Source organism: Oncorhynchus kisutch, unplaced genomic scaffold (genome assembly GCF_002021735.2).
Source record: "Oncorhynchus kisutch isolate 150728-3 unplaced genomic scaffold, Okis_V2 Okis02a-Okis13b_hom, whole genome shotgun sequence".
Taxonomy (NCBI): domain Eukaryota; kingdom Metazoa; phylum Chordata; class Actinopteri; order Salmoniformes; family Salmonidae; genus Oncorhynchus; species Oncorhynchus kisutch.
This window is the reverse complement of record NW_022261979.1, coordinates 3,942,211-3,965,723: the sequence shown is the minus strand read 5'-3', so window position 1 is coordinate 3,965,723 and position 23,513 is coordinate 3,942,211. Positions and strand designations below refer to the sequence as shown.

Genomic DNA, 23,513 nt, shown 5'->3' with positions numbered 1-23,513 from the left:
TTATTTGTAGAAGATGCTGTCTCCTTTCCTTTTTTGGAATACAGGACTTCTGTTGTCTTCCCATGCAGCCTGTGCTGAGTGACCCATGCCTCTCTGTTGTCCTCCTCTTCCCATGCAGCCTGTGCTGAGTGACCCATGCCTCTCTGTTGTCCTCCTCTTCCCATGCAGCCTGTGCTGAGTGACCCATGCCTCTCTGTTGTCCTCCTCCTCTTCCCATGCAGCCTGTGCTGAGTGACCCATGCCTCTCTGTTGTCCTCCTCTTCCCATGCAGCCTGTGCTGAGTGACCCATGCCTCTCTGTTGTCCTCCTCTTCCCATGCAGCCTGTGCTGAGTGACCCATGCCTCTCTGTTGTCCTCCTTCTCTTCACATGCAGCCTGTGCTGAGTGACCCATGCCTCCCTGTTGTCCTCCTCTTCCCATGCAGCCTGTGCTGAGTGACCCATGCCTCTGTTGTCCTCCTTCTCTTCCCATGCAGCCTGTGCTGAGTGACCCATGCCTCTGTTGTCCTCCTCTTCCCATGCAGCCTGTGCTGAGTGACCCATGCCTCTCTGTTGTCCTCCTCTTCCCATGCAGCCTGTGCTGAGTGACCCATGCCTCTCTGTTGTCCTCCTTCTCTTCCCATGCAGCTTGTGCTGAGTGACCCCTGCCTCTCTGTTGTCCTCCTTCTCTTCCCATGCAGCCTGTGCTGAGTGACCCATGCCTCTCTGTTGTCCTTCTCTTCCCATGCAGCCTGTGCTGAGTGACCCATGCCTCTCTGTTGTCCTCCTCCTCTTCCCATGCAGCCTGTGCTGAGTGACCCATGCCTCCCTGTTGTCCTCCTCTTCCCATGCAGCCTGTTCTGAGTGACCCATGCCTCTCTGTTGTCCTCCTCTTCCCATGCAGCCTGTGCTGAGTGACCCATGCCTCTCTGTTGTCCTCCTTCTCTTCCCATGCATCCTGTGCTGAGTGACCCATGCCTCTGTTGTCCTCCTTCTCTTCTCATGCAGCGTGTGCTGAGTGACCCATGCCTCTCTGTTGTCCTCCTCTTCCCATGCAGCCTGTGCTGAGTGACCCATGCCTCTCTGTTGTCCTCCTCTTCCCATGCAGCCTGTGCTGAGTGACCCATGCCTCTCTGTTGTCCTCCTCTTCCCATGCAGCCTGTGCTGAGTGACCCATGCCTCTCTGTTGTCCTCCTCTTCCCATGCAGCCTGTGCTGAGTGACCCATGCCTCTCTGTTGTCCTCCTCCTCTTCCCATGCAGCCTGTGCTGAGTGACCCATGCCTCTCTGTTGTCCTCCTCTTCCCATGCAGCCTGTGCTGAGTGACCCATGCCTCTCTGTTGTCCTCCTCTTCCCATGCAGCCTGTGCTGAGTGACCCATGCCTCTCTGTTGTCCTCCTCCTCTTCCCATGCAGCCTGTGCTGAGTGACCCATGCCTCTCTGTTGTCCTCCTCTTCCCATGCAGCCTGTGCTGAGTGACCCATGCCTCTCTGTTGTCCTCCTCTTCCCATGCAGCCTGTGCTGAGTGACCCATGCCTCTCTGTTGTCCTCCTTCTCTTCCCATGCAGCCTGTGCTGAGTGACCCATGCCTCCCTGTTGTCCTCCTCTTCCCATGCAGCCTGTGCTGAGTGACCCATGCCTCTCTGTTGTCCTCCTTCTCTTCCCATGCAGCCTGTGCTGAGTGACCCATGCCTCCCTGTTGTCCTCCTCTTCCCATGCAGCCTGTGCTGAGTGACCCATGCCTCTCTGTTGTCCTCCTTCTCTTCCCATGCAGCCTGTGCTGAGTGACCCATGCCTCCCTGTTGTCCTCCTCTTCCCATGCAGCCTGTGCTGAGTGACCCATGCCTCTGTTGTCCTCCTTCTCTTCCCATGCAGCCTGTGCTGAGTGACCCATGCCTCTGTTGTCCTCCTCTTCCCATGCAGCCTGTGCTGAGTGACCCATGCCTCTCTGTTGTCCTCCTCTTCCCATGCAGCCTGTGCTGAGTGACCCATGCCTCTCTGTTGTCCTCCTTCTCTTCCCATGCAGCTTGTGCTGAGTGACCCCTGCCTCTCTGTTGTCCTCCTTCTCTTCCCATGCAGCCTGTGCTGAGTGACCCATGCCTCTCTGTTGTCCTTCTCTTCCCATGCAGCCTGTGCTGAGTGACCCATGCCTCTCTGTTGTCCTCCTCCTCTTCCCATGCAGCCTGTGCTGAGTGACCCATGCCTCCCTGTTGTCCTCCTCTTCCCATGCAGCCTGTGCTGAGTGACCCATGCCTCCCTGTTGTCCTCCTTCTCTTCCCATGCAGCCTGTGCTGAGTGACCGATGACTCTCTTCCTGGACGGGACATCAGTAGGCAGTGCCATGGACACGTCAAACTTTGCACACGTCATCTTCCAGAACGTGGGGAAGAGCTACCTGCCCCACGCCGCTCTAGAGTGTCACTACACTCTCACCCAGTTCATCAAACCACACCAGAAGGACTGGGTTGGCATATTCAAGGTGAGTCCGTCCTCTCTCCTTCCTCTCCCATGCGCCCTTTTAAGGTGGACTCAGTAATATAGCGTACATCACACAGGGTTACTTTCAGCTTACAGAAATCAAACACAATTCCAAATCTGCCATTATTTAGCTCCTCCCAATTAGCCCATAGTGTCATTGTGTTTATGCTATCATGCCAACACCTTGTCACGCCCCAAAAAAATTCCACAGCGATGGAGTTGGCAAGAGCACGAACAGATCTGGGACCAGACTAGTTCCCAATGCGTCCCATAGTGTTAGTCTGGTCAGTTGTGGTCATCGTGTTATTGTTGAAGCCTGTAAGCAGGAAGTACCCCTGGCCACACTGTGTAGAATAATAATGTCATGTTGCTTATTCATCTGCCCATAACAGGTCAATTCTATTTTAAAGGACCAAGGGCATCTGTCTTCCAAACTTGATTACACTTCTAGAGTGGGAACCTGGACACCTACTGACCTATAGTTCCTATCTGGCCCAATCCACTCGCTGTGAACAAGCATATTAGAATTGTTGTGTGTCCCTAATAGTTACCGATCCCCTTTTATAGGGCACTACTTTTGGTCAGGCTCCATATGGCTCTGGTAAACAATAGTGCACTATATAGGGTACCATTTAGTACTTAACTGAACTCTCAAGACTCCTGGTTTATCTGAGAGGTTTTGCTTTACTCATGTAAAAAAAAAAAAAGTAAGTGTTTTTTTAAAGTAAGGTAAACCATGTCCTGTAACCACTGTGTTTGAGTGCACTCTCAGTATGAAAAGTGAGGTTGGCAGAGCAGAAGGGGGGGGGGGGGTCTTTTTGTCCTGCTCTGCAGACTGGCGTGTCCCAGATGGATCTGGTTATAGGAGCACATTAAATCCAATGCACTGGCAGGTATTGATTTGAGCCACTTCTGTAGTGAAAGATAGCGGGCAGAGTGAAGCTGGGCGAGGGCCTCATCCAGCAGCAGGAATGCTACTATAAAGGAGATGTGGAACTGATGAGAGGTGGTCTGTATGTCTGGGCTCACATCTCATCAGACCAGATCAAAGCAGCAGTCTGTTTCTGCTTTCTCTCTATGTGGGCTGGATTGAATGCAGTTCAACACACACACACACACACACACACACACACACACACACACACACACGATTGCTTCTGTTTCTCTGTAGTTTTATGGCACTGCAGATTTTATTTTTATCAGAGCGTATGGCAGAAGCCTTCAGTAAAAAGTGACTTTCAGTGTCATATAATTATATCTAATTGAACGGATAAAATGATTAAGTTTGAGTTTAAACCAGAACCATAAACTGTCTCCATAAAAGCAGAACACAAGTTTCTTTTAAACATGAACCTGCTGTTTAATCTGTGAAGTGTAGCATGGCAGAGAGGAGGACAAGCTCCAGTCAGTCTTGTTGTTATATTGGGACTGAGACTGTCTGTCCCAAATGGCACCCTGTTCCCTATATAGGGCACTACTTTAGAGCACTATGTAGGGGATCGTGTGTAATTTGGGACGCAGCGTCCGACACAAGGGGGAGGATCAGTGAACATCTGGGAATTTGTTTGAAATATTGGAGTCGTGGATTTGATTGGAGTGTTGTCTGATGGCGATGTCATACCACAGCACCTAACTGCAGCAGTGGTGCAAGTTCTCCCAAACCCCACACAAGCTAATTCACCAAGGTGGAAAAAGCAGAGCAGTGTGGAACATAAATCGTGTAAATGTTCCCGGGCGTGTTGACAGACAGGAGGCTGGGGTGCCAAGCTGAGCTCCAGGCAACACTCACAGGAGGACAGATACCTGGACCATGACTCACTCTCTCTCTGTGGGAAGGGAAGAACACTACTGCTACCTAACTTGAGGACCAAACTGAAGTGACGAGGAAATCCAGCAACTCTTGGAGGACAGTGGAAGTAGATAAAAATTATTAAGGCCTCATACCAAAACACACAGATTATTTTTTTATCAAATTATACTTCACTCACTGTCCCCAGAGCTGTGCTGTGTGATGCAGCTTCACGGCTGGGTCCAATACCTCAGCCTGTAAGGTGCTATCGCCCCCTAGTGACTTGGAGCTGCTATCGCCTCATAACGGATGAACTCAGATAAACATTTTGTCTTTATCTTTCAGCCTGAAATGGTTTCCTGTCCTTGTCTTTTTCTCTTCATCTGCACTGATCTGATAGGTCATGATAGGGTAGAGCAATAGGGTGTTAAAACTATACTGGGTGTGTAGGGCAGCAGGTTTCCTAGCGGTTAGAGCGCTGGGCCACTAACTGAAAGGTTGCTTTTCCATGATTTAACCTAGTTTCTCAGAACATTTGTATATGTACCTAGGCTATGCAAACCAATAGTTGTGTACAACAAATGTCATAATTGTGTAACTGATGTGAAACGTCTAGCTTAGTTAGCGGTGGTACGCGCTAAATAACGTTTCAATCGGTGACGTCACTTGCTCTGAGACCTTGAAGTAGCTCTGCAAGGGCCGCGGCTTTTGTGGAGCGATGGGTAACAATGCTTCGTGGGTGACTGTTGTTGATGTTTGCAGAGGGTCCCTGGTTCGTGCCCGGGTATGGGCGAGGGGACGGTCTAAAGTTATACTGTTACAATTGCACGGTACCACTCGCCAAGATAAACAAAATGTTTCATCCAACCATTTATTTAGCATCAGCAGCAGAGCAGTGGGGGACAGACAGACTCTTGTTAGGCAGCACCGTGTCTTCTGCCTGTTCTATCTGTCTATGGCTCTTTGATGTTGGAATGGTTGCTTTGAGTTGTGCTCTGAGCGCACACACACAAACTGTGATAGAGGAGTGCCGGGACAGGCAAACACATCCTTTATAATTATCCTGTCGTAGAGCACAGCTACTAGCCCCTAACCTGCAGCGTACTATGCTAGCTACTGGTCCCTAACCTGCAGCGTACTATGCTAGCTACTAGCCCCTAACCTGCAGCGTACTATGCTAGCTACTAGTCCCTAACCTGCAGCGTACTATGCTAGCTACTAGTCCCTAACCTGCAGCGTACTATGCTAGCTACTAGTCCCTAACCTGCAGCGTACTATGCTAGCTACTAGCCCCTAACCTGCAGCGTACTATGCTAGCTACTATCCCCTAACCTGCAGCGTACTATGCTAGCTACTAGCCCCTAACCTGCAGCGTACTATGCTAGCTACTAGCCCCTAACCTGCAGCGTACTATGCTAGCTACTAGCCCCTAACCTGCAGCGTACTATGCTAGCTTCTAGCCCCTAACCTGCAGTGTACTATGCTAGCTACTAACCCCTAACCTGCAGCGTACTATGCTGGCAACTAGCCCCTAACCTGAAGCGTACTATGCTGGCAACTAGCCCCTAACCTGCAGCGTACTATGCTAGCTACTGGTCCATAACCTGCAGCGTACTATGCTAGCTACTAGTCCCTAACCTGCAGCGTACTATGCTAGCTACTAGTCCCTAACCTGCAGCTTACTATGCTAGCTGCTAGTCCCTAACCTGCAGTTTACTATGCTAGCTACTAGCCCCTAACCTGCAGCGTACTATGCTAGCTACTAGTCCCTAACCTGCAGCGTACTATGCTAGCTACTAGTCCCTAACCTGCAGCTTACTATGCTAGCTGCTAGTCCCTAACCTGCAGTTTACTATGCTAGCTACAAGTCCCTAACCTGCAACTTGCTGAAGAACAGTGTGCTGACATTACGTGGTGGGTTTTATGGGAAGTATTTTAAGCATGTTGGCCAAATGTTTTTTGTTAAGAATGTGTTTTGCATGTTTAAAGGGTATAATTAGCTTAGCTCTTGGATCAACTAAATGGCTTTGGTCTGTTGTGGGAACTCAAGATTCTCACTTTGTGCACGCTATTGTTATACCAACCTATCCCGCCAATAGACCTATTGGATTAAGTCTACGTTTCCAGCATGATTAGACCCATGTATGCACGCGGTATCCACTCCTCTCCTGGTTGTAAATGTGGCTGTTTACAGGGCAGACTAGGCCCTCTGGTCCTGTGAAAGGTGCTTTAGTCCAGTCCTGAGAGTCTCTTCAGCCCCTGACTCTCACCTCTCTCACCACTAATGAGTGTTACTGCAGTAAAGCCTACTTCTACTGGCCTTCCTTCATTCTGTAATGACAGTCACTAACTATGTGCCTGCTTTAATAACTTCCTGTTCTTTACGGCTGGAAGTGGGAACGCCCCCCAGGGACAACTACCCAGGGTACTCTCAACAACACTGGCATCATTGTAGCGTAGCACAGGAGCATCTGTAACACACACACAGCAATGATGCGGTAGTGGGGGAAAACAAGCTGGTCAGACGGATGGAAGGAGCACGCTGACGATATGTAAACAAACTGTGAGAGAATTTGTGATGGGGAGAGATTTTGTTTTTGCTTACATAAAGTCTCATTGGTTAGATTAAAGTTTTGGTGTTGTCTGTCTCATAGTTTGACCGACCAGGCAGCACAGCCTGTAGCCTCGACTTGGAACCCCAGGCAGCACTGAGCCTGTAGCCTAAACCTGGAACCCCAGGCAGCACTGAGCCTCTAGCCTAGACCTGGAACCCCAGGCAGCACTGAGCCTCTAGCCTAGACCTGGAACACCAGGCAGCACTGAGTCTGTAGCCTAGACCTGGAACCCCAGGCAGCACAGAGCCTGTAGCCTAGACCTGGAACCCCAGGCAGCACAGAGCCTGTAGCCTAGACCTGGAATCCCAGGCAGCACTGAGCCTGTAGCCTAGACCTGGAACCACAGGCAGCACAGAGCCTGTAGTCTCGACCTGGAATCCCAGGCAGCACAGAGCCTGTAGCCTAGACCTGGAATCCCAGGCAGCACAGAGCCTGTAGCCTAGACCTGGAACCACAGGCAGCACAGAGCCTGTAGCCTAGACCTGGAATCCCAGGCAGCACAGAGCCTGTAGCCTAGACCTGGAATCCCAGGCAGCACAGAGCCTGTAGCCTCGACCTGGAACCCCAGGCAGCACAGAGCCTGTAGTCTCGACCTGGAACCCCAGGCAGCACAGAGCCTGTAGTCTCGACCTGGAACCCCAGGCAGCACAGAGCCTGTAGTCTCGACCTGGAATCCCAGGCAGCACAGAGCCTGTAGCCTCGACCTGGAACCCCAGGCAGCACAGAGCCTGTAGTCTCGACCTGGAACCCCAGGCAGCACAGAGCCTGTAGTCTCGACCTGGAACCCCAGGCAGCACAGAGCCTGTAGTCTCGACCTGGAACCCCAGGCAGCACAGAGCCTGTAGTCTCGACCTGGAACCCCAGGCAGCACAGAGCCTGTAGTCTCGACCTGGAACCCCAGGCAGCACTGAGCCTCTAGCCTAGACCTGGAACCCCAGGCAGCACAGCCTGTAGCCTCGACTTGGAACCCCAGGCAGCACTGAGCCTGTAGCCTAAACCTGGAACCCCAGGCAGCACTGAGCCTCTAGCCTAGACCTGGAACCCCAGGCAGCACTGAGCCTCTAGCCTAGACCTGGAACACCAGGCAGCACTGAGTCTGTAGCCTAGACCTGGAACCCCAGGCAGCACAGAGCCTGTAGCCTAGACCTGGAACCCCAGGCAGCACAGAGCCTGGAGCCTAGACCTGGAACCCCAGGCAGCACAGAGCCTGTAGCCTAGACCTGGAACCACAGGCAGCACAGAGCCTGTAGCCTAGACCTGGAATCCCAGGCAGCACAGAGCCTGTAGCCTAGACCTGGAATCCCAGGCAGCACAGAGCCTGTAGCCTCGACCTGGAACCCCAGGCAGCACAGAGCCTGTAGTCTCGACCTGGAACCCCAGGCAGCACAGAGCCTGTAGTCTCGACCTGGAACCCCAGGCAGCACAGAGCCTGTAGTCTCGACCTGGAACCCCAGGCAGCACAGAGCCTGTAGTCTCGACCTGGAACCCCAGGCAGCACAGAGCCTGTAGTCTCGACCTGGAACCCCAGGCAGCACAGAGCCTCTAGCCTAGACCTGGAATCCCAGGCAGCACAGCCTGTAGCCTCGACTTGGAACCCCAGGCAGCACTGAGCCTGTAGCCTAAACCTGGAACCCCAGGCAGCACTGAGCCTCTAGCCTAGACCTGGAAACCAGGCAGCACTGAGCCTGTAGCCTAGACCTGGAACCACAGGCAGCACAGAGCCTGTAGTCTCGACCTGGAACCCCAGGCAGCACAGAGCCTGGAGCCTAGACCTGGAATCCCAGGCAGCACAGAGCCTGTAGCCTAGACCTGGAACCACAGGCAGCACAGAGCCTGTAGCCTAGACCTGGAATCCCAGGCAGCACAGAGCCTGTAGCCTAGACCTGGAATCCCAGGCAGCACAGAGCCTGTAGCCTCGACCTGGAACCCCAGGCAGCACAGAGCCTGTAGTCTCGACCTGGAACCCCAGGCAGCACAGAGCCTGTAGTCTCGACCTGGAACCCCAGGCAGCACAGAGCCTGTAGCCTAGACCTGGAATCCCAGGCAGCACTGAGCCTGTAGCCTAGACCTGGAACCACAGGCAGCACAGAGCCTGTAGTCTCGACCTGGAATCCCAGGCAGCACAGAGCCTGTAGCCTAGACCTGGAATCCCAGGCAGCACAGAGCCTGTAGCCTAGACCTGGAACCACAGGCAGCACAGAGCCTGTAGCCTAGACCTGGAATCCCAGGCAGCACAGAGCCTGTAGCCTAGACCTGGAATCCCAGGCAGCACAGAGCCTGTAGCCTCGACCTGGAACCCCAGGCAGCACAGAGCCTGTAGTCTCGACCTGGAACCCCAGGCAGCACAGAGCCTGTAGTCTCGACCTGGAACCCCAGGCAGCACAGAGCCTGTAGTCTCGACCTGGAACCCCAGGCAGCACTGAGCCTCTAGCCTAGACCTGGAACCCCAGGCAGCACAGCCTGTAGCCTCGACTTGGAACCCCAGGCAGCACTGAGCCTGTAGCCTAAACCTGGAACCCCAGGCAGCACTGAGCCTCTAGCCTAGACCTGGAACCCCAGGCAGCACTGAGCCTCTAGCCTAGACCTGGAACACCAGGCAGCACTGAGTCTGTAGCCTAGACCTGGAACCCCAGGCAGCACAGAGCCTGTAGCCTAGACCTGGAACCCCAGGCAGCACAGAGCCTGTAGCCTAGACCTGGAAACCAGGCAGCACTGAGCCTGTAGCCTAGACCTGGAACCACAGGCAGCACAGAGCCTGTAGTCTCGACCTGGAACCCCAGGCAGCACAGAGCCTGGAGCCTAGACCTGGAATCCCAGGCAGCACAGAGCCTGTAGCCTAGACCTGGAACCACAGGCAGCACAGAGCCTGTAGCCTAGACCTGGAATCCCAGGCAGCACAGAGCCTGTAGCCTAGACCTGGAATCCCAGGCAGCACAGAGCCTGTAGCCTAGACCTGGAATCCCAGGCAGCACAGAGCCTGTAGCCTAGACCTGGAATCCCAGGCAGCACAGAGCCTGTAGCCTCGACCTGGAACCCCAGGCAGCACAGAGCCTGTAGTCTCGACCTGGAACCCCAGGCAGCACAGAGCCTGTAGTCTCGACCTGGAACCCCAGGCAGCACAGAGCCTCTAGCCTAGACCTGGAACCCCAGGCAGCACAGCCTGTAGCCTCGACTTGGAACCCCAGGCAGCACTGAGCCTGTAGCCTAAACCTGGAATCCCAGGCAGCACTGAGCCTCTAGCCTAGACCTGGAACCCCAGGCAGCACTGAGCCTCTAGCCTAGACCTGGAACACCAGGCAGCACTGAGTCTGTAGCCTAGACCTGGAACCCCAGGCAGCACAGAGCCTGTAGCCTAGACCTGGAACCCCAGGCAGCACAGAGCCTGTAGCCTAGACCTGGAATCCCAGGCAGCACTGAGCCTGTAGCCTAGACCTGGAACCACAGGCAGCACAGAGCCTGTAGTCTCGACCTGGAACCCCAGGCAGCACAGAGCCTGTAGCCTAGACCTGGAATCCCAGGCAGCACAGAGCCTGTAGCCTAGACCTGGAACCTCAGGCAGCACAGAGCCTGTAGCCTAGACCTGGAATCGCAGGCAGCACAGAGCCTGTAGCCTAGACCTGGAATCCCAGGCAGCACAGAGCCTGTAGCCTCGACCTGGAACCCCAGGCAGCACAGAGCCTGTAGTCTCGACCTGGAACCCCAGGCAGCACAGAGCCTGTAGTCTCGACCTGGAACCCCAGGCAGCACAGAGCCTGTAGTCTCGACCTGGAACCCCAGGCAGCACAGAGCCTGTAGTCTCGACCTGGAACCCCAGGCAGCACAGAGCCTGTAGTCTCGACCTGGAACCCCAGGCAGCACAGAGCCTGTAGTCTCGACCTGGAACCCCAGGCAGCACAGAGCCTGTAGTCTCGACCTGGAACCCCAGGCAGCACTGAGCCTCTAGCCTAGACCTGGAACCCCAGGCAGCACAGCCTGTAGCCTCGACTTGGAACCCCAGGCAGCACTGAGCCTGTAGCCTAAACCTGGAACCCCAGGCAGCACTGAGCCTCTAGCCTAGACCTGGAATCCCAGGCAGCACTGAGCCTGTAGCCTAGACCTGGAACCACAGGCAGCACTGAGCCTGTAGTCTCGACCTGGAACCCCAGGCAGCACAGAGCCTGTAGTCTCGACCTGGAACCCCAGGCAGCACAGAGCCTGTAGTCTCGACCTGGAACCCCAGGCAGCACTGAGCCTCTAGCCTAGACCTGGAACCCCAGGCAGCACAGCCTGTAGCCTCGACTTGGAACCCCAGGCAGCACTGAGCCTGTAGCCTAAACCTGGAACCCCAGGCAGCACTGAGCCTCTAGCCTAGACCTGGAATCCCAGGCAGCACTGAGCCTGTAGCCTAGACCTGGAACCACAGGCAGCACTGAGCCTGTAGTCTCGACCTGGAACCCCAGGCAGCACAGAGCCTGTAGCCTAGACCTGGAACCACAGGCAGCACAGAGCCTGTAGTCTCGACCTGGAACTCCAGGCAGCACAGAGCCTGTAGCCTCGACCTGGAATCCCAGGCAGCACAGAGCCTGTAGCCTCGACCTGGAACCCCAGGCAGCACAGAGCCTGTAGTCTCGACCTGGAACCCCAGGCAGCACAGAGCCTGTAGTCTCGACCTGGAACCCCAGGCAGCACAGAGCCTGTAGTCTCGACCTGGAACCCCAGGCAGCACAGAGCCTGTAGTCTCGACCTGGAACCCCAGGCAGCACAGAGCCTGTAGTCTCGACCTGGAACCCCAGGCAGCACTGAGCCTCTAGCCTAGACCTGGAACCCCAGGCAGCACTGAGCCTGTAGTCTCGACTTGGAACCTCAGGCAGCACTGAGCCTGTAGCCTAGACCTGGAACACCAGGCAGCACTGAGCCTGTAGCCTAGACCTGGAATCCCAGGCAGCACTGAGCCTCTAGCCTAGACCTGGAACCCCAGGCAGCACTGAGCCTGTAGCCTAGACCTGGAACCCCAGGCAGCACTGAGCCTGTAGCCTAGACCTGGAACCCCAGGCAGCACTGAGCCTGTAGCCTAGACCTGGAACCCCAGGCAGCACTGAGCCTGTAGCCTAGACCTGGAACACCAGGCAGCACTGAGCCTGTAGCCTAGACCTGGAACCCCAGGCAGCACTGTGATCCTGATTTCGTTTGACAGTTTTATGACCCTGGGCTGACATTCTGGATGTATTTTCTGTACTTCCCTCACCAGCCATCAGTTAACACATAAAATTCATATAATTACATCTTGGTTTCCATTTTGACGTATAACATTTTCACCTATTTTCCCCTTCCTGTTTGAGGTGAGCTGTTGCCGCTGTTCCGCAGCGGAGCATGTTGACGAGGCCGGGCCTCATTATAGGCCATACACGATACGTGGCACGCAGGAATATAGGAATGTTGAAACCATCCCCCATTTTCACGTCTAAAACCTTCACATAACCTAGAGCCTAAGTGGTGTTTACGTCTTTATATTGCAAAAGGTTTTCATGATTGTGGCCCATATCGACACCATATAGGACCTTTCCTCTACATTGTGGTAGCTCCATATTGGCTAATAAAAAGCATGAGCTGGCGTACAACCAGAGAAAATGATTTAGTGTAGAGGTGCTGACTAACGGCGAATAAACTGTAAGCTATAAAAAATACATAGTCACACACTCTCTATATAAACTCTGAGTGGTTTATTGGTTAAAACAGCAACGTTTCGCCATCGCTGTGCCTTCTTTAGGGTGGCTACAATGCCACTGTGTCATGTGTAGGCAGGATACTGTTTCACAGCTTTGGGTGGTTTCTCTGTCCACTAACCTGCTCCATTATTACTGGATTTATGTCCCAAATGGTACCCTGTTCCCTATGTAGTGCGGAGTACACTATGTAGTGCACTAGGTAGTGTGATGTAGTGCACTCTGTAGTGAATAGGGTGCCATTTTTAGGTACAACCTGTGTGTGATGTGGTGCATTGTGTCCATCCCCCCCACTCCTCTGTGTTGCAGGTTGGATGGAGCACAGCGAGGGACTATTACACATTCTTGTGGTGTCCTGTTCCTGAGGACCACACTGAGGGCACTGCCATCCACAGAGCCGTGGTGTTTCAAGGTGTGATTTGGGACCACTGACTGCGCTGTGGTTTTATACAACGTTGACACTTTTTCTAACCTCAAGTCAAGAGGCCTTGCACCTCAGAGAGCTGTTAAGACTTTTATACCAACACAGTAAAATATGAAACTCTACCCATTAAGGGATTTCTTGTTTTGGTGTTAACAAGATGGTTTTCATTGTGTTCATTGCGTTCTTTATTAATAGGTAGACTGGGACTGGGACCAGAAAAGGGTTCTGTTGCTTAAGGTTGAAACTGAGATCCTGAGCATTTGTTTTATGTTTTAAATCACAATGAACATGATTATGTAGATTGGGGGGGTTTCATAGTTCAGCTCTCCTACTCGGAGAGGCTTGACGTTGACATTTGAGTCATTTAGCAGGTATTCTTATTCAGAGCGACTTACAGGGGCAATTAGAGTTAAGTGCCTTGCTCAAGGATTCGAACCAGCAACCTTTCTGTTACTGGCCCAACAGTCGTAACCGCTAGGCTACTTGCTACCTGATATGACCCTAGATACCTAGGCCCCGTCCAGAATGACCCCCTAGCCCTAGACTGTTTGTGATGTTGGTTGTTGTGTTCCTCCCTCAGGATACTACGTGCCCAACGATGATGGGGAGTTCTACCAGTTCTGCTATGTGACCCACAAGGGGGAGATCCGAGGGGCCAGCACGCCCTTCCTGTTCCGGGCTCAGAGCCCCTCAGAGGACGAGCTGCTGACTGTGGAGGATGAGTGCAACTCGGACATCCTGGTGGTGACCACCAGGACCGGATACCTGGAGGTATGTCAGAGAGAGAGAGAGAACAAGGCTCTGCAACGATACACACACGCACCCGCATGAATACACACACACACACGCCTCAATGCTTTCTCTTTGTCCCTGCAGCAAAAGATGGAGGAGGCCCACAGAGAGAAGGAGGAGCTGGTTCAGACCATGAGCCTCCTGCAGAATGAGAAGGTGCAGCTGGAGGAGGAGAAGGGGAGACTGCATAAAGAGTGTGAGCAGGAGAAAGAGAAGTTTGCCCAACTGAGTCGAGAGACCCAGGTGAGAACAACTCCTGGCAGGTAGAGCAAAACGTAGCAAAACCCTTTGAAACGGACAACAATGAGTGTTCTTACTGATCAAGTTCAGTTTGTTCCTCACTCATTTCCCAACCATTTTCTCTCTGTGCTGTGTCCACTGAACACAACCCTGGTGGCAGTTGAAACGTCTCCCTCTAGCCTGTCTCTCAGTATCCCCCAGTGTGCCACACACACATCGTTCCACCTCTAACCATTATAAATAAATAAAGAAGTTGACAGTAATGATCTTGAGTGTGATCACTGTTCAACAGCAGATATTTAATACTTTGACATGTATCTTTAAAACATTGAGTTAATGATAACTCCTAGAACTATTCCGTTCCATGAAGTTGCTGGTTTTGAAAATGGCTTTGAGATGAAAACATAATTCCACATTTGGTGGCTGTTAATTTTACGACAACACTTTTTATATGGTTTTTTTATGTGCTGCGAAAAAAATGATTCCAAAATTCGGCTCATAAACTTACAGTAGAAAGAAATTCCAAATCTGCTGCAATGCCTTTTGGAGCAGTCGTTGTGCAGGCCTGTACTTACGACAAAGCAAACTTCCCTTCCAGCCTCAAAGAACAATAACACGCCAGATTGAAATGGATGATTTGTGGCCAGATGATTTTACATCTCAGAAGTAGTATTTATTGTTTTCCTCCTCCGCTCACAGCCACACTGTTGGTATTGGATTTACAGGGTGTGTGTGTCTGTGTGTGTGTGTTTGGGAGATTTGAATCCATAAAGGCCTGGCAGTGTCTCAGTGTTTGACACAGACGGGACTGGCTGGGAAATGGCTGGGATTTCCTCCAGCAGCCGCCTGTCTGTCACAGCACTGAGGGTTTGTTCTTGTTGTGCTTTAGAGACAGGAAGTGATTCAATTGAAGACGTTGCAGATATATGTCCTATATAGACCTGACATGGTTCTCTATTCTAATCTACATGACAGAGAAGCATGTCTGTTCTGTGTCACGTATTTCTATCTGAACGTTAGGAATGACAAACCAACAACATTCTTTAGGGAAACTAGTTGATGATAGAAGAGAATCTCACTGTCTCAGGTTCTCACAACTTGTCTCCTGCTCTCTGGTTTGCTGGGTAAAAAGGGACACAAAACATACATTTTAAAGTTTACAAGTACAAGTTACTAACTCCCTCCCTTTCTCTCTGTCCCCAGGAGGTGCAGGTGTCGTGCCAGGCCCTGCAGGAGGAGAGAGAGGAGGTGAAAAGGAGGCTGGAGGAAGCCACAGCCAGGGTCCTGCAGTTGGAGGATGACCTGATAAGAGTCACCCAGAAGGGCCTGCAGAAAGAGACAGAGCTGGACAGCCTGAAGGACCGAGTGAAGAAGCTGACTCTGGAGAAGGACGGCCTGGAGTCACACCAGAAGGATGAGAAGGATGAGAAGGAGCTCTACAAGGTCTCTCTCTCTCTCTCACACACACACACACGTTGCGCACACTGCTTGTGTACTATGAGTCATGTGACTAGCTGTGAAGGATCATACCAAGGGTTGCAAGATTCCAGTACTTTTCCAAAATTCCCAGGTTTTCCATAAATCCTGCTCGGACGATTCCAGATTTCCTGTAACCGGGATTTATGAAAAGCCTGGGAATTTTGGAAAAGTGACTGGAATCATACCAGAGTCCAGGTAATCTGACCACTTCTCTCAGTCCAGGTAATCTGACCACTTCTCTCTGTCCAGGTAATCTGACCACTTCTCTCAGTCCAGATAATCTGACCACTTCTCTCAGTCCAGGTAATCTGACCACTTCTCTCAGTCCAGATAATCTGACCACTTCTCTCAGTCCAGGTAATCTGACCATTTCTCTCAGTCCAGATAATCTGACCACTTCTCTCAGTCCAGGTAATCTGACCACTTCTCTCAGTCCAGGTAATCTGACCACTTCTCTCAGTCCAGATAATCTGACCACTTCTCTCAGTCCAGATAATCTGACCACTTCTCTCAGTCCAGATAATCTGACCACTTCTCTCAATCCAGATAATCCCATTAGTGTATGTAGCTGCTGTTTCCCTGCTCAGTGGGATCCCACAGTGTTCTGGTTGAACAGGGAATGGTCTGTTCCGGCCCTCTTCCGCCTGGTTCTCGCCTCCTGTTTCTGGGGAGTTCAGTAGTTGTGGTTTTGGTGACTGGTGTGTACAGCTCAGGAACTAGGAGTGGAACACACACAGGCACACTGTCGCCACGGCAGCACCAGTGAAAGCTGCTCATTTAGTGTCCCAATTGGCACCCTATTCCCTTTATAGTGTACTACTTTTGACCAGAGCCCTATGACCCCTGGTCAAAAGTAGTGCACTGCATAGTGAATAGGGTGCCATTTTGGTGGCGTCACACAGAGTGGGACTGCAGGGTAGTTTAACAAGCCCACCTCAATCTCTGTGTTGTAATTAAGGTTATGCTGCATTTCTTTTAGGAGTCAGAAACGCTGCTGGCTACATGTTGATGAAGGATGCTGATTAATATAGCACAGAGGGGTGTCTGGAACACCAGGAGGAAACATAGCTGCCCTTTTTAATGATTCCTTTTGTATACCAACCCCCTACATTGTTCCCCTCTTTCTGGGACCATTTAAAATGCTTGGATCCTTTCTGATTGTAATGTGATTTGCTATTTTAAAATATTTGTTTGCGGTTCCAGATCCACCTGAAGAAGCGTGAGCTGGAGAACACTAAGCTGAGTGCAGAGCTGCAGATGCTGAAGGCTGTGGATGTAAACAAGGAGAACACCATCGCTCAGTTCAAAGAGGAGGTGGGACGCCTCCGCTCCTTCCTCACTGAGAAGGAGAAACAACACCAGGAGGTCCTGGCCCAGGCCTCCCCCTTGGTAAGAATCATGATCTTATCATGGCAGCCTCCCAGATCCCTACTTTGGACCAGTGCACTATATAGGTGGTAGGGAATATGGACCGCACACATGCAAGAGACTAGAGGCAACACCGTCAAAGCCGCAGAGCAGCGCCCATGGAGCTGTCCTTGCCCAAAGGCACAACGGCAGAGGGTAGACTTGGGATTCGAACTCACAACAAATGTTAATTCCGAGTGTATGATTTGTTCATCCATACCTGTGTATATGTGAGAGAGAGATGTGTATGTACTGACCTTTCTCCCTGGTGTCCCTGTGCATGTATTGACCTTTCTCCCTGGTGTCCCTGTGCATGTATTGACCTCTCTCCCCTGGTGTCCCTGTGTATGTATTGACCTCTCTCCCCTGGTGTCCCTGTGCATGTATTGACCTCTCTCCCCTGGTGTCCCTGTGTATGTATTGACCTCTCTCCCCTGGTGTCCCTGTGCATGTATTGACCTCTCTCCCCTGGTGTCCCTGTGCATGTATTGACCTCTCTCCCCTGGTGTCCCTGTGCATGTATTGACCTCTCTCCCCTGGTGTCCCTGTGCATGTATTGACCTCTCTCCCCTGGTGTCCCTGTGCATGTATTGACCTTTCTCCCCTGGTGTCCCTGTGCATGTATTGACCTCTCTCCCCTGGTGTCCCTGTGCATGTATTGACCTTTCTCCCCTGGTGTCCCTGTGCATGTATTGACCTCTCTCCCCTGGTGTCCCTGTGTATGTATTGACCTCTCTCCCCTGGTGTCCCTGTGCATGTATTGACCTTTCTCCCCTGGTGTCCCTGTGCATGTATTGACCTCTCTCCCCTGGTGTCCCTGTGCAGAGTGAGCTGAAGGCCATGAAGGAACAGCTTCGTCAGAAGGAAGAGCAGCTTCAGGCCAAACAGCAGCAGGCCTCCATGTTGTCTGCTGAGCTGAGGGACGCGTCCAGCGCCCGCGACCGCACCATGGCTGACCTGTACCGCATGAGGCTGGAGACAGACGCCCTGCAGCAGGGGAAGCAGGAGGCCCTGGCCCAGTGTAGCCGTCTGGAGGGCCTGGTGAAACAGTTGAAGGATGACGCCCAGCAGGAGGCGGTAAGGAGGATGCTTGATTTCAATGCATTTGGCTGCGTCCCCAAATGGCTCCCGATTTAGCGCTCTTCTTTTGACCAGGAGCCATAGGGCTGTTTGGATTTGGGATGTATACTTAGTTTGCACTTGATTTAGCTTGGAGATTGAACTTTTGGGACGATTCCATTTGTCCCGTTATACTGGACAAACTAAATCAAGTGCAGCTGATATATTTGACAGACTAGTGTCCTGTCCTGGAAGTGTACAGGTACATCAAGTAACCTCACTCTAAAAATAACTGGTAACTAAGCTCCTGTTCTGGATCGGACAAGGTTTACTTGCTCCAGGTCTGATGTTAACATGAAGTGGCCATCTCTGTTCTCACTGTCCCCCTGTGTGTTGTGTTGTGGGAGCAGCAGGCTAAGTCTGAGGTGTGCAGGGTGGAGGATGAGGCAGGGGCTGACCCAGCCACCATGGCTGAGCTGCAGAGAGAGGTGGAGGATGAGGCTGACCCAGCCACCGTGGCTGAGCTGCAGAGAGAGGTGGAGGACCTGAAGCTCCGGCTGCACATGGCTGCAGAACACTACAAAGAGAAGTACAAGGAGTGTCAGAGGCTGCAGAGACAGGTGGTCAAGCTCTCTGAACAACCTGGGGTGAGTGACACACACACAGGCATGGATGCACAGACACACAAACAGGCATGGATGCACAGACACACATAGACATGGATACACAGACACACACACATAGGCATGGATACACAGACACACACACACAGGCATGGATACACACACACACACACACACAGGCATGGATACACACACACACATAGGCATGGATACACAGACACACACACACAGGCATGGATACACACACACACACACACACAGGCATGGATACACACACACACACACAGGCATGGATACACACACACACACACACAGGCATGGATACACACACACACACAGGCATGGATACACACACACACACAGGCATGGATACACACACACACACACACACACAGGCATGGATACACACACACACAACACACACACACAGGCATGGATACACACACACACACAGGCATGGATACACACACACACACACACAGGCATGGATACACAGACACACACACACAGGCATGAATACACAGACACACACACACAGGCATGGATACACAGACACACACACACAGGCATGGATACACAGACACGCACACAGGCATGGATACACAGACACACACACACACAGGCATGGATACACAGACACACACACACAGGCATGGATACACAGACACACACACACAGGCATGGATACACAGACACACACACACAGGCATGGATACACAGACACGCACACAGGCATGGATACACAGACACGCACACAGGCATGGATACACAGACACACACACAGGCATGGATACACAGACACACACACACACACACACACACACATCAACATGTGTCTTCATATTGTTTGTGTCTAGGAACTGAGGAAGAACCCAGCAGCTGAGACCATGGCCGTCCCTCTGTCTGTCAGTCCAGACATCTCTGTTCCAGGTACACACACAATCCCCTCACATATTACTACCAGTGACAAACCCTGAATTAAAACATGTCCTCCTTTGTTGTAAACCTGTCAGGTCTGGTTTACATGCTAAATGTTTGATTTAAAATCAATTGAACAGAGTTGAATTAGGGGTCAAAATAACACTTCCATCAGACAAGATGTGCATTTGATCCCAGAGGATAAAACACTTTCTAGGTCCTTGATGTTAAACCTATTGATGGGTCAGTAACGGTCTGTCCTGTGTGTCCCCAGGGAGTCCAGGTTCTGCTGACCCCATGCTGGAGGCCATCATCCAGGAGAAACTCAAAGGTTTCAGCAGAGAGGCATCCGACAGGAGCGACAAGTACAGGAAATGCAAACAGATGCTGAGTGTAAGAACTCTTCTTGGCTTCATGTCTGGTGTGTTCCTCATCATATTGTCACCAGTTCTTGCATAATCGACCAATCAATCTAAAAATATAGAAAGAGAACACTGTTTCCCCAAAGGTGACAGTTTTTCCTCACTTCCAAGAGGTTCTGGTTTGAATAGGAACCGTCGGTGACCAGAGTAGCTAGTAGTGAAGGAGAGTAGCTACATGTTGTGACCAGAGTGTTGTCTCTCTAGGAGGAGAAGGAGAGTAGCTACATGTTGTGACCAGAGTGTTGTCCCTCTAGGAGGAGAAGGAGAGTAGCTACATGTTGTGACCAGCGTGTTGTCCCTCTAGGAGGAGAAGGAGCGTAGCTACATGTTGTGACCAGAGTGTTGTCCCTCTAGGAGGAGAAGGAGCGTAGCTACATGTTGTGACCAGAGTGTTGTCCCTCTAGGAGGAGAAGGAACGTAGCTACATGTTGTGACCAGAGTGTTGTCCCTCTAGGAGGAGAAGGAGCGTAGCTACATGTTGTGACCAGAGTGTTGTCTCTCTAGGAGAAGGAGCGTAGCTACATGTTGTGACCAGAGTGTTGTCCCTCTAGGAGGAGAAGGAGCGTAGCTGCATGTTTGCTGATGAGCTGGCCAAGATGGAGGTGAAGCTGAAGGAGCAGCTGAAGACCAACGGCAGCCTGAAGCTGCAGCTGGCAGCCGAGGAGGACCGCTACAAGGTACATTGTAGAGCAGTACTACAGACAGGTCTGAGATCAGCCGAGGAGGACCGCTACAAGGTACATTGTAGAGCAGTACTACAGACAGGTCTGAGATCAGCCGAGGAGGACTGCTACAAGGTACATTGTAGAGCAGTACTACAGACAGGTCTGAGATCAGCTGAGGAAGACCACTATCAGGTACAGGATAGATACCAGTCTAGGAGGGCTACTACCAGGTACATTGTAGACTATGTAGAGCAGTACATAGATCTGAGATCACCAGAGGAGGATAATCTAAGGTCAGTTGAGCTTCTGTTTCCTCAAACACTACCACTACCAGGTCAGTGTAGAGTAGGGTTACAGACAGGTCAGGGACCAGGCTAGGAGAATCACTACCATGTCAGTGTAGAGTAGGGTTACAGACAGGTCTGGGCCCAGGCTAGGAGAATCACTACCAGGTCAGTGTAGAGTAGGGTTACAGACAGGTCTGGGACCAGACTAGGATAATCACTACCAGGTCAGTATAGAGTAGGGTTACAGACAGGTCTGGGACCAGGCTAGGATAATCACTACCAGTTCAGTGTAGAGTAGGGTTACAGACAGGTCTGGGCCCAGGCTAGGAGAATCACTACCAGGTCAGTGTAGAGTAGGGTTACAGAAAGGTCTGGGACCAGGCTAGGAGAATCACTACCAGGTCAGTATAGGGTAGGGTTGCAGAAAGGTCTGGGACCAGGCTGGGAGAATCACTACCAGGTCAGTATAGAGTAGGGTTGCAGAAAGGTCTGGGACCAGGCTAGGAGAATCACTACCAGGTCAGTGTAGAGCAGGACTCTCCTACTCCAGTCCTGGAGAGCTAGATAGTTCAAGTGATGAGAAGCCTGGTCCCAGATCAGAATGTTTTATCCAACCTCCTCTCCTATCATTGTCATGCCATGATATAGCCTGGTCCCAGATCTGGATGTGATAGTGATGTAGCCATCTCCTCTGACTTATCACAGTCATGCCAAAGCACACACAGGTCTGGGACCAGACTAGAATCAGAGCAGATAAATAGATATCAGTCCAGTTGAAGGCCAACTCCAGGGACAGTTGTGTTGATGGGCAGAGCCCGTCCAGAGGAAGGCTTTATTATTCTTTATGTGAGTTCTGGAGACCGCCAGGTTCGGACTCTGAAGTTGTGTCCCAAATGGGACCCTATCCTTGTATAGTGCACTAGACCAGGGCCTGTAGGGCTTTGGACAACAGTATTGCACTATATAGAGAATAGTGTGCCGTTTGGGACACACCCACGGAGATAGCCAGGGACGGGGTTGGACTGAGGACTCCTGTTGCCTGACTAATGCAGGAGTTGGCTTTGTTCAGTGTCTCTGTGGAATTCAAACGGCATGTTCTGGTCTGAAGTCCCTCCTGGTGTAAATCTACTGTCTGAACAGGAACTGTTAAGGCCCTTTTATAGCTGCTATCAATTCATTGTTCGTCACTAGAGGTTAAAACTCCACGAAGGGAAAAATTAGTTCTGCTTTCAAGTGTACTTTTTGACAAAGTAGCTAAGATGAGTCTGATGTTTATTTGATATCAAATAATTTTCTCAACACCCATAATCTTAAATTGATATCTCCTCCATGTCTCCTGTCTGTCTCCTCCATGTCTCCTGTGTCTCCTGTCTGTCTCCTGTGTCTCCTGTCTGTCTCCTCCATGTCTCCTGTCTGTCTCCTCCATGTCTCCTCCGTGTCTACTGTCTGTCTCCTTCGTGTCTACTGTCTGTCTCCTCCATGTTTCCTGTCTGTCTCCTCCATGTTTCCTGTCTGTCTCCTCCATGTCTCCTGTCTGTCTCCTGTCTGTCTCCTCCATGTCTCCTCCATGTCTCCTGTCTGTCTCCTGTCTGTCTCCTGTCTGTCTCCTCCATGTCTCCTCCATGTCTCCTGTCTGTCTCCTCCGTGTCTCCTGTCTGTCTCCTCCGTGTCTCCTGTCTGTCTCCTCCGTGTCTCCTGTCTGTCTCCTCCATGTTTCCTGTCTGTCTCCTCCATGTCTCCTCCATGTCTCCTCCATGTCTCCTCCATGTCTCCTGTCTGTCTCCTCCATGTCTCCTGTCTGTCTCCTCCATGTCTCCTGTCTGTCTCCTCCATGTCTCCTGTCTGTCTCCTCCATGTCTCCTGTCTGTCTCCTCCATGTCTCCTGTCTGTCTCCTGACTGTCTCCTCCATGTCTCCTGTCTGTCTCCTCCATGTCTCCTGACTGTCTCCTGTCTGTCTCCCTCCTACAGAGTCAGGTGGCTGAGAAGGGGCGTGCACTGAAGGAACTGAAGGACACTCTGTCTGCTCTGATGAAGGACAAGGAGAGACTTGAGGAGGTTAGTATAGTTGGGGAAGTTAGTAAGTACAGCAACACTACACTATAGCTTTAATTTTCCTCCATTCTAGACTTTTCTCTGAACTAAAAACACCCCAAAAGAGCAGCAATTTTCCCCATATCCTAATCTGGCTGGGGTTTAACACATCTCTAATTGGGAAGTAAAGCAAAGTGACTTCTTATTTTCCATTCAATTACTCTGGACCACAGAGGAGTCCACATTGGGCCCGGGAAACTGCTGAAGGGTAGCTCGCTCGCGTACGCATTCGTCACTAAGAGCAACAAAACGACCCAATTTGAGGTTGAGACTGTCAATTAAATTGGCGTCTGGTTCAAACTTCCAGTAAAACACAAACCTTCCATTGCCTTTTGTAAATGAGAGGATATTCTTTTTTTAATGAATGACTAATTAAACTGTTTGTGAGAGAGAGAGACAGGGGAGAGAGAGACAGGGGAGAGAGACGGGTAGGGAGAGAGAGACGGGTAGGGAGAGAGAGAGACGGGTGGGGAGAGAGAGAGACGGGTGGGGAGAGAGAGAGACGGGTGGGGAGAGAGAGAGACGGGTGGGGAGAGAGAGAGAC

The 23,513-nt window shown here is 51.6% G+C and overlaps 1 protein-coding gene across 5 annotated transcripts in view; it reads left to right on the top strand.

Moving 5' to 3' along the window:
* The window catches only part of tax1bp1b (Tax1 (human T-cell leukemia virus type I) binding protein 1b), a 36,594-nt gene that overhangs the window by 3,184 nt on the left and 9,897 nt on the right, over positions 1-23,513 (top strand). Inside the window, exons 2-13 of one of the 5 annotated variants that reach the window (XM_031812091.1) lie at positions 2,263-2,456; positions 12,871-12,973; positions 13,566-13,756; positions 13,862-14,020; positions 15,221-15,460; positions 16,700-16,885; positions 17,729-17,980; positions 18,373-18,609; positions 19,443-19,515; positions 19,778-19,896; positions 20,477-20,602; positions 22,847-22,933. In XM_031812091.1, coding sequence (XP_031667951.1) covers positions 2,280-2,456; positions 12,871-12,973; positions 13,566-13,756; positions 13,862-14,020; positions 15,221-15,460; positions 16,700-16,885; positions 17,729-17,980; positions 18,373-18,609; positions 19,443-19,515; positions 19,778-19,896; positions 20,477-20,602; positions 22,847-22,933 — 1,950 coding nt within the window. In that variant the 5' untranslated portion in view covers positions 2,263-2,279. Of the gene's footprint in view, positions 1-2,262; positions 2,457-12,870; positions 12,974-13,565; positions 13,757-13,861; positions 14,021-15,220; positions 15,461-16,699; positions 16,886-17,728; positions 17,981-18,372; positions 18,610-19,442; positions 19,516-19,777; positions 19,897-20,476; positions 20,663-22,846; positions 22,934-23,513 lie in introns of all 5 variants that reach the window. The other 4 variants (XM_031812092.1, XM_031812090.1, XM_031812089.1 and 1 more) reach the window with 4 other exon arrangements.